This window comes from Epinephelus fuscoguttatus, linkage group LG21, assembly GCF_011397635.1.
Source record: "Epinephelus fuscoguttatus linkage group LG21, E.fuscoguttatus.final_Chr_v1".
Lineage (NCBI taxonomy): Eukaryota > Metazoa > Chordata > Actinopteri > Perciformes > Serranidae > Epinephelus > Epinephelus fuscoguttatus.
Window position 1 is genome coordinate 35,832,154 of NC_064772.1, and position 16,080 is coordinate 35,848,233.

The window sequence follows — 16,080 nt, forward strand, 5'->3', positions numbered from 1 at the left end:
TTGTTGCAAAACTTAGAGCATGATTTCCCCCCTCAAGAAGTAAAGTCCGGTATACATTGTGCAATTTTTGGCTGCCACAGACTAAAGATGACGATCGTGGAAGAAAAATGACGACATCTTTAGTCATGGCTCTAAAACAGTGGTCCTACAAGAGGTTTAAAGATGGCCGTTGTCACAGTCTTGTGATCAGCCTGGCATAAAATTCTGACAGTGTCAGAAATCTGGGATGACCATCTCACTGTGTGACTGCTGCTACCGCCTACGTCTACTAACCGACCAAAAGAAACACAGCATTAAATGACGCACTGATTGGCGTGATAGTGCTAAATGCTAGTAGACGCTAATAAATACACGTTGAGCTCTCGTTGCAACATTGGCATGCCAAGTTGGCCTGACACGTCTGCGTCCACATCTTCATCGTCCTCTTGTTTTTCATACTTTTTGGACACACATAACTGCCACTAATTCATGTCTGTTTTCACTTTTCTCTTATGCTGATGATGTTTTGTTCTTACGTATAGACTTCACTGGACTTACATCGTAGCCTGCGATTCAGTAGGCACTTATATGTTAAACTTGATGTCTTACCCAAGTTTATTAGATCCGTGTCGCACAGTGCAGCTGCACTAAACTTATAAAATTGCTAAAATCTCACAGTCTGTAGGAAGCTTAAGACAAAGAGCAACAGTAGGAGTGACAAAAATCCATTCAAATTAACTTTTTTCATCTTGCCCCATCAGTTACATACATGTCTAATGTTCTTTGTTGTTGAGGCTTAGTTGTCTTGTTTTGCCAAATGGTGAAGTGTCACACTTCAAAACTTCCACCTCAGTACTTATACTGATCCTATAGGTACACACAAAGTGGAAAATCCAGTGACAACGCTGGACAGGACTCTTGATGGAAATATAATATAGTTGTAAGAGCCCAAAGTGATGAACTAAAAATATGTATTTTGCCAGACCATTAGCCAAAGAAATCCCAACGTTTTTAGTGTGAAGAGATATGAAACGCACTAATAGATGAAGAAGATGAGAAGCTGCCCAATTTTAATCCAAACATCGATTTGATGTAAAATTCTGACTAAAGATGACGTTGATATTTTCTTGGTTTTAAGTTGTGTTGTAGCCAAAATCCAAACGTCTCATTTCAACCCCACCTTGTTGTAGGATAAGAATGATCAGCTGTAAGGTATGAAGAACAAACCCATTGTCGGCAAAAAATCATATTAACATCCACACAACATGAAATTCTAACATCACTGGACATTTAAAATATCATCAAGCTGATTTTTATTCCAACCAAAGTTTAACATCTGTCTGACATAAGAGTCCAACGTCTTTCTGACCTCATATTGATGGTCAGGGACAGTGTGGGAGCCTGATCACAATCACTGCCTCATTTTCATAGAAACTCAGACCACTTACAGGAGGAGGGCTGCAGAGCCAAGGTAGGAAAACTAACTCCCTTAATATGAGGACTGGCAGTCAGAGGCTGTTCTGTGTGTGTGTGTGTTTGTGTGTGTGTGTGTGTGTGTGTGTGTGTGTGGGCAGAGCAGTCATGACAACCAACAGATGTTTTTTTTTTCTGTCCTAAGGAGGCAGTCTTCCTCCTCCTCCTTCAGCAGTTACAGTCTTCGTCTCACACATTCACACTCTGGCCATTTATGAGCCAAATGAAGCCGTATTGTGGCATCAGATAGCCTCAACAACAACAACAACAACACTAACAGCTTTCCAATTCCAACCAGCTTCTGTTCCTGGCCTCTATAGATACATTTTATCAGAAGAATTTTAATTTCCCCAAACCACTCAGGCAACAAAAATTAACACAAATTAGAGAAATGATGTGCAGCATTAAACAGAAACAGATGTGACCTTTGACCTATGGAATCCTTTATTATCATTACTCATACGTCTTAAGCTGCAAGAAACAGTCAGTGTTTCCATAATAAAGATATGTAGATTATTAGTATTTGTACTTCTAATATTGCCATTTGTTGTTGTAGTATTAGTACTAGGACTCGTACTAAATCGTTGCTGTTACTGGTACAAGGATTGTCATTACTGGTTCTTGTAGCAGTCAGTTGGTTTTAAGGGACTGTATAAAAATTACAGGGGAAGAAGTGTTATTTTTTTCCTTCTCTTTGCCGGAGTGAAGGTGGTCTTAAATTTGTAGTCGCATTAAACTTCTGTTATCGATTTATACTATCAGCTCTGACCTCACTTTATTCTGTATTTTAACAGACAGCAGAACCATAGGTAAAGCTGGGGTAGACAGTTTTATTTTGGCATCATTAGAGAAAAATTCCATAATAAACTTTGAGCAGAATGAAATTCGAGTCGTCCGGGAGAAAACTAGACTTCTGCACCTCCTCTTGGCTCCGTTTTCAGGCTTTAGAAATCCAGCCTGTGACGGGAGACTTAGACCAGTCACAGGTTATTTCAGAGAGGGGGCATTCCTATTGGTTGTTCTACAAATGCAGATGTGCAGGCACATCCCTTTGGTGAAAGTCTGATTCAATGGCGAGGAATCCTGCAGAGTAGTGATGGCCAAATGAAGCTTCATGAAGCATTTGCTTTATCTTCTAAGCCCACTAGATGGCGCTCATGGTTTAAAGAGAGAGGCTCAAAGAATGGCAATTCAGTGTGCTTTCAAACTTTTTTTGAACAAGAAGCACCATCTAGTGGGCTCAGAAAATAAAGAAAATGCTTCATGAGGCTTCATTTGGCCATCACGACTGCAGAGGAAGGTTCTATTCCAGCATTTGCAACAACTGCCTACACTGCAAAGCAACCCCAAAAAAAAGAAGAAGATGGACTTCTCAGAAAGTGTCAATATTGGTAAAGTGTTTCAGACATGGAGAGAAAATGTTGCTAATAGTTTCCACTTCTGCTAACCGGAGCCAAATGCTCATAGCTGAGGCTTTAAGTTAATGTGTACATAGCTAAAATTAGCTAGATCCTCAAATCACAGTGGGCCTTTCTCAAACCACCTCCTATACCCTCTCCTTATCCACTTGCACTCCGTTTCCGTGTTCACGCAGAGTGTCCGCCACATTAAGTACCATCCCAGACCAATTAGTGAGGAATGGAAATGTGTTATAAAACCCTCCAAAAGCGAGCCTGCACTGATGCCACCTTACTGACCATGTGCAACTCAGAACTGTGTTGGTCATGGAGGAAGCTCCGTACAAATTCAGTTCTGCGCAACTACCCTTTGGAATGTAGCCTGATGAAACTAAGGTAGTCGTTTAATATTGTCATACAGACGACACTCTGAGACAGAGTGGGAGTGGGTAGGGTCCAGTTTTGGAGAGGCCCCTTGTGTCCTCCGTGTCACTCCCCGATACTACAGAACACCTCGCCATGAGGAGAGCAGGCAGCAGCTTTGGAGACTGACTCCCAGTCAGTGGCAGCAGCAGTCCGATTCCAGCCAGTGCAAACTGGGACCGGACAGCCCCAAATCCCCGCAATATCAGCAAACTTTCTGTTGCTGCCGTTACATAGATTAGACCCATTGCTGCTGTTGGCCACCAGCCGAGTGTGACCCCTGCTGGTGATGAGGGGGTTTGTGCTGGCTGAATTTAAGCCACTACAGCCACAGATTCCAGTGGGACAAGTGTTTACAGCATGTTGCAGAGTTGCTTGTTAAAAGATTTCTGAGGCGTATTGAGCTTTTATTTTCTGATCCCAGATGTTTTTGACCCATTTTAGTTTTTCTTTGAGGCTGTGTTGTTTTATACTACAATCGATCTTGTCTCTTAATTTGCACTTTTCACCAGTTGTGGACACAAACAGTGTTTCAGGCGCGCTTACACTGGCAGTTGCTGTATTCTCATGGTGTATTTAAGATTTGGATTTTCTGTAAATGGAGATATAGGCTTATATTCTCAATCATTTGCTCCATAGGCTTGGATCCTACCACCAGTTAACTTGTCAGGAAAGACCTGGAAGCCCTGAGGATCTTCACTAAGGCATCAGCCCATGCATGAAGGGATTATTTATCCACTCAGTTTTGGTTTTATGACGTGCAGCATCAAAGTACTGGGGAATGGGAAAACTTAGGCCTAGAGAGTGGATGGTGGTCAAAGCAAAAAGATTTGGAAAATGTGTGTGTGAGATACTAAAATTTAGAGCAAGTGATTATGAAAGTAAGGATTTATGCTTTTTAAGGAGTTTATTAAACTACTGAGTTTTAATGGTACTGAACCGCAAAGTACTTTCCCTGTACGTATCTTAATAGTTACATGAGAACTTGTAATATTCTCTCTTTTCATTTGTCCCAGTCTGTCGTGAGCTCCCACATTGTGTGTAAAACACAGGGTGGCTGGGGAGCGCAACCAGATGAGATGCTAGCAAACCTCATTAAACTCCTGTTGGGTCTGCCTCACCTGGGTTTAGAGATCCTGCCGAATGTAGATTTGGTTTCCGTTGCGAAAAAGCTTGCCTTTTTCTCTGACTGCTGCCATGATTGTGTGTTTGTCGCTGACATTATGCAGCTTGATATTCACTGGTGTCAAATATTCCTCCTTCCGCAGGCCAAGAAACCTGTGCGCTCTGTTGATTGTACTTGACAATGGTTTGCATTGCAGACCCAGCAGGTTTGGGAGCAAGGTTTCGAAAAATTTATCTGGATGCTGTTCCTCTATACCTTCTTTGAATCCGATGATCCTTATGTTCTCCCTGCCACTGCAGTATCTTCACTTCTTTTTGAGGGCTGCGATCTTGTTAGACAGAAAGGCGGGGTAGTCTTCGGCATCCAAAATACAGGATTCTTCCTCTGTGTAGCACTTGGTGTCGTCCTAAATATGCCTTTTAATTCCCATCAGAGTCTCGTGCAGTTTGGTGAAGTTCAGGTCCATTAAAGCACAGATTTTCTGTCTGACATCCTCTGCAAGGCGAGTAGCCAAGCCTTCTTCCTCACAGGTGGTGGCGTCATGTTGGCTAGTAGCCTCCGTGCTTTCAGAATCGAGTGTCTTCAACTTTGAGCGAGTTCTGGTCAGAGTATCACGTTGAGTTTGGGTCGAAACGGAACCAGACATGTTTGAAAGTAGTAAGCCAGTGGTAAAAAGTCTGTACAGAGGTGAAAACCACTCCAAGGAGTAAATGTGTATATGGTGGTGGCGGGAGGTTGGCAAAAGAGTAGTGATGGCCAAATGAAGCCTCATGAAGCATTTTCTTTATTTTCTGAGCCCACTAGATGGCGCTCATGGTTTAAAGAGAGAGGCTCAAAGAATGGCAATTCAGTGTGCTTTCAATCTTTTGTTGAACAAAAAGCGCCATCTAGTGGGCTCATAGAATAAAGAAAATGCTTCATGAGGCTTCATTTGGCCATCACTACAAAAGAAAGCATCACGTGACGCCCCGAGAATTTGTAATATATCTAAATATGCTTTCTGAAAATAATGCTGTGTCTTATTGTGTGTGCAGTTGAAAGGCAGCTTCAGATCTTGTATTTTGTTTTAAACTGATCAGCAGAAAAAATGGGGCATTGAAAAGTAGAAAGCATTGTGAATACTGGTTGACAACCAAGAAACATAACAACCTAGAGCTTCTTCTCATTGGTATGCAGCGTTAACGACATGTAAGAAAAGGTTTGCTCACATCCAATTACCTGTTATGAGTGACGAACACATTCTTAACGTTGGAATAGAAACATAGCAAGTAACTTAGTCTAATTCCACTCCAACCCCTCTGTTGCCACAGACTGGGAGGCTCGCATCGACAGCCACGGCAGAGTTTTCTATGTGGACCACGTCAACCGGACCACGACCTGGCAGAGACCGAACCACGGGGGCAAGTGTAACCATGGCATCCCCCGCTCAGGATCCACACAGCAGATGGAACAACTCAACAGAAGGTAAGACTGCGAATTAAGTGGAGATAAAGCTCAAACTGTGACGATCATCAGACACTCGTATACCAACCCAAAAAAGTCAAACAGCAGGAATAGCAATTAAATAGAAAAAGAAATATTGAGAAATTTCTCTTATGTAGACCTTGATGTCAAAGTCAAATCTGTAGCCTGTATCAGTCATGTGGCATGTGTTGGTTTGTTACCTGACACTTACTGTAAAGAACATTTTGAAGATGTTACAACACACCAATTTAGCATGTTATGACTAGAAGATTTTTTTTGTTTGTTTGACATATATATATATTTTTTTTTTAAAGTGAAGCCAGACATGACAGGTGAGACTAGACAAGACAAAACTTAATACGTTGGGTGACATGACAGGATTGTAAGATCTTGTGGCGGAGGGAGATCCATCCATTTTCTACCACTTATCCAAAGCTGGGTCTCGGGGGCAGCAGGCCAAGCAAAGAACCCCAGACGTCCCTCTCCCCAGCAACGCTTTCCAGCTCCTCCTGGAGGACCCCGAGGCATTTCCAGGCCAGACAAGACATATAATCCCTCCAGTGTGTTCTGGGTCTGCCCCGGGGCCTCCTACCAGTGGGACGTGCCCAGAACACCTCTAACAGGAGGCTGGATGTCTGAGCTCCTCATCCTGTCTCTAAGGCTGAGCCCAGACACCCTACAGAGGAAGCTCATTTTGGCTGCTTGTATTCTTCTGGTCACTACCCAGAGCTCATAGGTGAGGGTTGGGACGTAGATGGACCACTAAATTGAAAGCTTCACCTTGCGGCTCAACTCTGTCTTCACTGCGATGATCCGGCACAGCGCCCGCATCACTGCAGATGCCTTGCCAAACTGCTGATCCATCTCACGCTCCATTCTACCCAACTCGAGAAACTCTGGGAACCATGGCCTCAAATTTGGAGGTGCTGACTCATCCTGACCCCTTATCACAATAATGATAATAATAAACTTTAGAGCTGCCCCCTAATAGTCAACCAAATGTTAGTCGAACAGATTTCATTGGTTGCTCAGTCACAGAAAAAATAAATAAATAAAAAACGTGAAACTCTGTTAGGAGCTGCGCCTTGCCAAAATAAATCCAAACCTATATGACTGGACCATGTGGGAATTTAATTTGAAAGGACAGACACAGGAAGTGTCCACACTCAGCAGTCAGACAGGAGTCAGGTTAATTTCCAGGGCTGGTACCTGAAAAAAACCACCCACTTAAATACAGAATATCAGAATGCATCTAAATCATAATTCAAACAGTATTATTGAACTGAACAGAGCTGAGGAAATGAAGCAGGAGGCAACATGAGAGGCTGGAGTCAGTGCAGTATTCTGAGCTGCATAAAGGTCCTACAGTGACATCTGCTGTACAGACTGCTGTTGTTTGTGCAGGTACCAGAACATCCAGAGGACCATGGCCACAGAGGAGGACGGAGGGAGCCCCAGGTTGGAGCGGAGCAGCAGCACAGAGACCGATCCTGATTCTGCCCCGCCAGGTACAGTGACATCATCCCTGAAGACATAAACGCTGGCTCTGTTTTGTGTCGGAGTAATTCACAGTTGTTTGGCTCCAGACGCAGAACTTTCTACTGTTAAATAATAAGACTTCAGTCACAACCTGTGTCAGTGCTTAAAAATAATAATGCGGCAGGTGACTCACCTGTTGTGTGTCTGCAGGCCCCGCCTCTCCTGTCAATCACCAGAAGGTCAGCAATCTCCTTCAGTCACCTGCCGTCAAGTTCATCACACACCCAGAGTTCTTCACTGTGTTGCACAGTAACTATGTGAGTCCGACACACACGTATCACTGTATTGTACTGACTTACAGTTTTTGCTGCAGCTCAGATCACATGACAGTTTATCTCTCTGATTTTTTTACATGTTGAAATAGTCAGTGTTAGGTTTAGGGTTAGAACAGTACAGCATTATTTAACGCTTCTCATTTAGATCCGGATTCTTTTAAAAGTTGCATTAACCTCAGTCCACGTTCACAGCTCCTCATTAAAAGTCAGTTTAAAGCTGGTAAGGTTTACAACAGACAGTACAGACTATTAGACTGTAATTATAAAACCAGAGGTGGAACAGATTTCCCCCACAGTGCTTTATTAACTTCTCTAAATGTCAAAGTAAACTTGCAGATGTTGTCTCTTCAGGCAGCCTACCGGATGTTCACCAGCAGCAGCTGTGTGAAACACATGATCCTGAAGGTGCGTCGCGATGCCAGGAACTTTGAGCGCTACCAACATAATCGGGACCTGGTGGTTTTCCTCAACAAGTTCGCAGACACTCAGCTAGAGCTGCCGAGAGGCTGGGAGATCAAGACCGACCCCCAGGGCAAGGTAGGCTACATCTGCAGAAGAGCACTGCGTCATGCTGGGAAGTGCTAGCAAAGCTAAATGAACCAAGGGCAACACACTGCATCGATCATGCTCAGCTGTTTAGTTATGTTGTTTTATGTTGTCTGAAGCCCAGAGAAGGTCAGAGTTCGTCATGTGTACTGTAGCTGAACAGAAAATGAAACCTGCAAATGGAAATACACTCAAATGCAATGTAGTTTAGAATATCTGTGATATCTAATGCATTTAATTTACACTTAGCGTCCTCCTTTTGTGGTTTAACTATTGTTTTTACAAACACAAAAGATTTTTGGCCTCCTGTAAGAACATTTTCAGACTCTCAACCCTGAGCTCTCTTACGTTTCTCTGTGAGGTCTGTGTCAGATTTAACAAACTCTTAACTGCACAAACTTGTAAATTGCTCATTTCGGCCTGATGAAGGCAGCCAGGCAGGTTTCTTTAAAAATAAAGTATGTTACCAAAAGTTAAAAGGAAGAATTTTACACCACAAAGCAACAACTCCTGCTCCCGGACACCAGCAGACAAAATGTGAAAGATAAGAAAAACACAGTTGCCAATGAAATGTCATCAGAGCAGGGCTGTACTGTGGTGTATTTGTATGTACACTTACACTAGGTTTTGTCCTATATTGCACTCTTTGATGTATTTTAGATAGTGATGGCCAAATGAAGCCTCATGAAGCATTTTCTTTATTCTATGAGCCCACTAGATGGCACTTTTTGTTCAACAAAAGGTTGAAAGCACTCTGAATTGCCATTCTTTGAGCCTCTCTCTTTAAACCATGAGCGCCATCTAGTGGGCTCAGAAAATAAAGAAAATGATTCATGAGGCTTCATTTGGCCATCACTAATTTTAGATATTAAGTCCTGGATGGCAGAAAACTCTCTTCAACTCAACCAGGACAAACTGAGGTCTTAGCTATTGGTCCGGAAGCTCAGAGAGAGAAGCTCAACACAGAACTGTTAAACTGGCACTAAAACCCTGTCAACAGGTTAAAAACCTTGGAGTTATCTTTGATTCAAATCTTACTTTTGAAACACATAATAGAAGTTGAGCCAAAACTGGATTTTATCGTCTTAAGAACATTGCCAGAGTGCGACTGTTTCTCTCTCGAGCCAACACAGAGACACTAATGCACGCTTTTATTACCTGCAGAATTGACTACTGTAATGTTTTACCGTCTGGTCTTCCTCAAAAAAACACTGCTCCGCTACAGTTATCACAAAACTCAGCTGCACGTGTGCTGACAAGGACCAGAAAGAGAGAACATGTTACACCAGTTTTAAAGTCCCTTTATATACTGTCCCAATATATACTGTACATTTTTTTCCTGTCCTCCAGTCCTTCTTTGTAGACCACAACAGTCGAGCCACCACCTTCATCGACCCTCGTATCCCTCTGCAGAACGGCCGGCTGCCCGGCCACCTCGCCCACAGACAACATCTGCAGAGACTACGCAGCTACAGCGCTGGAGAGGTAACCACACACCTGTACTAGCGATTCAGAGTTACCCACGAGTTGGATTTGAATCCATATATATTTCCCTGGTTTAAACTCAACACTGGAGTGACTAGAGTTTCTGCTCATGTCCTTTCAGCTCTTACTTTTTATTAGTAAGTATTGTGTAAAGTAGTGCAATAAATGTAGTTGGAGGTACTCTTTAAAAGCTGATGTGGCATTGGTTCCTACGGAAGCCATGAATCTAAAGAGACAGCTCACTAATATATGATTTCATATCCACAAAAGGCTCAGTAATAGTAGTGATGGCCAAATGAAGCCTCATGAAGCATTTTCTTTATTTTCTGAGCCCACTAGATGGCGCTTTTTTGTTCAACAGAAGGTTGAAAGCACACTGAACTGCCATTCTTTGAGCCTCTCTCTTTAAACCATGAGCGCCATCTAGTGGGCTCAGACAATAAAGAATATGCTTCATGAGGCTTCATTTGGCCGTCACTAAGTAATAGTACTATTGTTAGTTTGGGTGCACATTTGATTTGTTGGAAAGAACACAAATACAGAATATCACCAGACCTCATTTTAAAACATAATAATAAACTTCTACAACTAAGTTCACTGTAAATTTCAACATCAGTTCAGCTAAAGAACATTAAAAACATGGAAGTTTCATGCTTTTCATGCAGGATATCAGCTGGTACTATTAACATGACACCAGCAGTGTTAAATAATGTGCATGTCACATGCATTAACAAGTAGACACTGATGTTGAGGTGACTGTGTGTTGCTGACATGTTGACATTATCTAGAAACACAGCTGATCAGCGGCAGCTTTCAGCTCATAGAGCCTTAACAGAAGACAAACTGTCAGTGAAAAGTGTGTCCTGTTGGTGTGTGTTCCCAGGCCTCTGATGTGTCCAGGAGTCGGGGGGCCTCTCTGATGGCCCGGCCTGGAAACAGCCTGGTAGCTGCCATACGAAGCCAGCACAACAACTCACAGCTGACCGCTCCATGTAGGCACAGTCAGAACATCTCATCATTCATTTAAAGCCACAGTCGGCCTCTCACTTTTTTAGTGTTCATGTCTGACTGCTTTTCTCTGTTTCTTTCTCTCTCACTAGCGTACAATGACAAGATTGTGGCGTTCCTCCGACAGCCGAACATATTTGACATGTTGCAGGAGCGACAGCCCAGCCTTAGCAGAAACCATGCACTGAGGTATGCTCCACTCTTCAAGGACTGAGAGTGTCAGTTCACCAAATCAAACCCCCACATGGGTATCAAAACCAAATATCACAGCCCGCTAGAATACAGTACGGCTACTCTGCGGAGGGATTTACTGTGTTCTGTAGATTACTGGCACAAATAAGACTCTGATAGATCAAACAGCAAAATGCACCAGTATATGAGCACTAAATCAAGAGCACACCAGGCTGCTTCTCATCAACTACAGTTATACACAGCACATACAGATGAGCACAACAGCTTCTCAGTACAACAGTAGTGATGGCCAAATGAAGCCTCATGAAGCATTTTCTTTATTTTCTGAGCCCACTAGATGGCGCTCATGGTTTAAAAAGAGAGTCTCAAAGAATGGCAATTCAGTGTGCTTTCAACCTTTTGTTGAACAGAGAGCGCCATCTAGTGGGCTCAGAAAATAAAGAAAATGCTTCATGAGGCTTCATTTGGCCATCACTACCATCAAGAAAAGACTCTTCATGTCGTTACACACACCTCAATCATTTTTTTGGTGTGTTTGCTAGTTTGGTTCAGTAATAAAACTCTCTTGCAGACATATGAGGCCTTGTTGCACACTCGACTGTTTGTGCTCATAACCAACTATTTCTTTAAAAACACTTTTACACAAATAGGGTAGATTTTTTTTTACCAAAGGACTCCTGTTGGCCACTGAGCAGCTTCACTGGAGCAATGTCCCCGCCCACATTTATACAGCCAGTTCAGGGATCAAACCAACAACCATCTGTTCAGAATCATGCTTTTACAACCTTTGGGCCAACGCTGCCCTCTGAATACTAAATAAATACACATTGGCACCAAAATCACTACAATTATATTTCTGAAGGAGCTGTTAAAGGCAGCGAAACATTAAGACTGTTGAGCTCATTCTGAGGATGATTTGGGGCTCGACAGCTGATGGGACCAAGTCGGACCAATTCTGTCACCGTCTGGGTCAGATGGCATTGACAACTGATGACGTCACTTGTATGTGACCCAAGGAATAGCGACAAACATGTGAAGGGGAAAGAGGAATGATGATTCCTCCAATTTTTGTCTTTTCCAGTGCAAATGTCACACAGCATTTTTTTTATTAAACCTTTATTTAACCAGGTGAAGCTTATTGAGATATAGAATCTCTTTTTCAAAAGCGACCTGGCCAAGAGGCAGCAAAATTACAAGTACAAGCAGTAATACAAATAAATAACAACAGTTCAATAAACAAAAGTAAAATTATCAGGCATAAGTTGAAAGAAGTGTAACATCTGATTTAAAAACAGTGACAGAGCCCAATGCTTTCGAGTTCCTTAGTTTTAAGAATTTTAACAAAGTTATCAAGGGGGATCAGGTCCAACAATTTTAATCATCTTGCAGAGAGTTCCATGCAAAGGGAGCAGCAAAACGAAATGCCATTTTCCCCAGTTCATAGAAACAGTACAAGCCGCTAGTAACTGTTCATTTTAATTTTGGTACAAAAACACACGATAGCTTGCGTTCTTGAGTGATTTGCTTGGTTACCATACCTCCAGAACTCCAGATGTTACTAACCAAACACAAACATATTGTTGGAACAAAAGTGCTTGTGCCTTCTACGTTACCCACCTATCAGCCAAAAAGCTACTGGAATATATGAGAGATTATACCCACTTCTCCTTGATAACCTACCCTTCTACCTATTAGTACACCCCCCTCATCACTTCATCTACTGCACCAAGCTGTGGGGATGATTGATTGGAACTGTATGAATATAAATTTTGATCACAAAATTACTTTGCATTTTATTCCATGAATACAGATCCAGCTAGAGGTAGGCAACCTGCAGCTCTGGAGGCAGATGGAGCTCTTTAGCCCCTCTCTCAGTGGCTCTGACTGAAACTGAAACTTTTATGGAAATGAACAGTTTATTTTTTGACATTTTCATACGTCATTGTGAGAGGCCTAAAGTAATTTCACATTCCCCAATTGTAAAAATGTGTAACCTATACACCGAATAATTTATTTATTAACATTTCATCAACTTAAATGTGCATCACACGCCTACGGCCTGGCACCTTCTCCTTTAAATATTGCTGAACCTTAACAGCAGTGGCACAACTTGAGTCTCGCTAAAGGCTAGCCGTGAATTCCAGATCCAAAAAAGCAAAAGTCTCTGAGGAAAATACAGAATTTATCAGTGTGTGAACAGATTTGTTTGCTTTTACCGCCAATGCTGCAAAACTAAAATACCAAATAATCATAAATAGCCCACTGCAGAGTCGCCACCTTTTTGGTAAAACCTAAATGGATGCTTATTTAGACGTATTATTATTGTTGATAGGCTAATTTAGTTACCTTCATTATAGGGCTCAAATTTACTTTGCAGCTCCATGCAGATTTTTTTGGGCCAGAAAAGACTCTTTTGATAGTGGAGGTTGCCGAAAGCTGATATTTCTTAATAACAAAGCTCAAGAGGTCAGGGAGGAGGCATCTCACTACCAAACTCACGTATTTAGTTGCATTGAGTATTTGGGACTAAAAAGGTCTTTGTCTTGTTGACTGTTCAGGGAGAAGATCCACTATATTCGGACAGAAGGAACTCAGGGGGTGGAGAAGTTGTCATGTGATGCAGACCTCGTCATCCTGTTAAGGTAAAGCACACACTAAACCCAGTTTACCCATCATGGGCAACACCATCTATTTTCTTTCACAGTTATGTACTCGCTCATTCAGTGACTGAATTCACACACAGCTAATGCTCGGACTCTCTGTGGTGCAGAGAAATAATGTCTTCTGTGCTTTTCTGTGTCCTGCTCTCGCAGCTTATTTGAAGAGGAGATCATGTCTTATGTTCCACCTCACCCCATCCACCCCGGCTTCAGCTTCTCTCCTCGCTGTTCCCCCGCCTCCTCACCACAGAACTCTCCTGGTACGTCTTCCAGCATGTCAGTCACACATGTTTGGAGTTCACAGTTGCTTTGCCTGAGACGTCACATCAAACCTCCCTGGAATGTAAAGTTCCTTGTTACTGCAGAAAGGTGATGGGTGTCAGTGAAAACGTGCATACATTACGTAACAGGGGACAGTCTTTTTTTAAAGCTTCCTGTATAATGTAAATCTGATCTGGAAATTATACAGGACCATTCTATGGAAGATTTAAAATGGATATGAAAGCAAGAGGATCAAAGTTCAGAGCGTGATGTTATGAGAAAGTAGTATGTCCTGATTGTGTCAACTGCATGCAATAGTATGTACTTTGTAAAGGCAGCTGTAGTACCTACTAAAAGCACAATGGAAAAAGTATGCAATTCGGATCGCGCCCTGTCGTTGCTGACGTGAGCTGATGGCTGCCATGACAGACAGTTTCTGTGTGGCGCTCTTACAGACATCTGAGACGTTTACTGGTTTATCCCATTTTGTAACAGCAACAGCTTAGTGAGCTCACCGACAGGTCAGGGTGACATTTTAGAAAGCAGCTCACGAAAGTGGTGATGGCCAAATGAAGCCTCATAAATCATTTTCTTTATTTTCTGAGCAAAGAATGGCAATTCACTGTTCTTTCAACCTTTTGTTGAACAAAAAGCGCCATCTAGTGGGCTCAGAAAATAAGGAAAATGCTTCATGGGGCTTCATTTGGCCATCACTCAGTAAGCCCACTTCAGACCACACAGTGGCATTGAGACGACTTGGAAACAGGCAACTACTCGCAATGTGCCGTTCTGCAACGTTCTAAAAACCTGCTGCTTCACACCAATGCAACTAGATGAGACTGTGTATCATCTCTAGTCAGCAACTCTCTGTACTTACGTTCTGATTTACAGTTTTTCAGACGTCCAGGGTGAACCCCACCTCTCGCCCAGTGTCAGCTGGAATAGGCTCCACCCCCCCGTGACCCTGAACAGGATAAGCGGTTACAGATAGTGGATGAAGGAAAAACTGTGATATAACAACTGATTCTAGGCCATGTAGTCCCTGGTGGTTTCCCATCATATAGTCATACTTTGGCTGGTGTGATCGTGAGATAGATATTTAATTGCATTCTATTTAAAAAGGTCCTAAAAATTATTGAAACGAACTTGGTGAACCCTGCAGAAGTACAGACTGTCCATAATATTTGGTAATGTGTGATCTCTGCAGCCAGCTGTAGCTGTGTTGTTTTCATTGTTCAGAACCACGTGTTCAACAGCCAACGTTATACATCAGTATTAACCTCACATACACAGAACATTATAGTTTATTTCATACATGATGGCGTCCATAATGGGCAGTGGTCAGGGAGCAGGTACATACAAACTGAATGAAGGTAAGATGGCAGATAGAGGTTTTCTAGACTTTTTCCCCCTGGCTCTAAACACATCCCTCACCTCCACGTGTGTTATTATCTGCCCATCATCTAACACACACTGTAGGCACTCTCATTGGTGAAGGTTCTCAGTCATCCAGGTCATGGTAATCTCAATCGCTGTATCGTAGGCAGCTGGACTTGCTTGAGTTTGTTGAAGACGTTTCACCTCTCATCCAAGAGGCTGCTTCAGTTCTGACAACTGGATTGTAGGTACTCACGTACACAAGTGAAGTGGATGCTCTGTTGACAGAGGAGGTGCACATGAATCAAGTATGCTATCTGAAGCACTCAGTGGGTAGATACACACACAGACACACACACACACACACACACACACACACACACACACACACACACAGTAAAACCTTATAACGGTAATCATTGCTGTTTGACGGAGCCTGCTGTGCTCTGTTAGGGTGCACTAATGTTATCTTAATGAGCTCCAGTAGGCCTCAAGCAGGCCAGTGTGTGTCAGTGTGTGTGTGTGCACATGTTATTGATGGGGGGGTCTATAAAGGGAAATTGGGTCACAGCAGGGAAGCCTGGCTTGTAATTGTGCCTCATTCATTAGTTGTGTTATTTTCTGTATGAAGCTCAGCTGAAGTTTTCCACATCAGTCCGTCTGACTGTCAGAAACGTCCTGCAGAGGTCACTCAACCCTCTCTGACTCTGGGATCTTTTTTATATATGAGTCTCCACGCTGGCGACAGCCGTGGCCAGAGGGTTGTCCATCCGTCCATCCCATTCTTGTAAACACGATCTTTCAGGAACGCCTTGAGGGAATTCCCTCAAGTTTGGCACAAATGTTCACTCGGACTCGAGAATGAACTGATTAGA

The 16,080-nt window shown here is 42.7% G+C and overlaps 1 protein-coding gene across 4 annotated transcripts in view; it reads left to right on the top strand.

Annotated features, from left to right (window-relative positions):
* LOC125881950 (E3 ubiquitin-protein ligase HECW1) overlaps positions 1–16,080 on the top strand; it is a 95,969-nt gene that overhangs the window by 65,915 nt on the left and 13,974 nt on the right. For all 4 annotated transcript variants that reach the window (XM_049565432.1, XM_049565434.1, XM_049565430.1 and 1 more), the window contains 9 exons: positions 5,709–5,862; positions 7,267–7,370; positions 7,552–7,658; positions 8,028–8,213; positions 9,573–9,707; positions 10,591–10,699; positions 10,808–10,904; positions 13,466–13,549; positions 13,721–13,827. In XM_049565432.1, the coding sequence (XP_049421389.1) occupies positions 5,709–5,862; positions 7,267–7,370; positions 7,552–7,658; positions 8,028–8,213; positions 9,573–9,707; positions 10,591–10,699; positions 10,808–10,904; positions 13,466–13,549; positions 13,721–13,827 (1,083 nt within the window). The remainder of the gene's footprint in view (positions 1–5,708; positions 5,863–7,266; positions 7,371–7,551; positions 7,659–8,027; positions 8,214–9,572; positions 9,708–10,590; positions 10,700–10,807; positions 10,905–13,465; positions 13,550–13,720; positions 13,828–16,080) is intronic.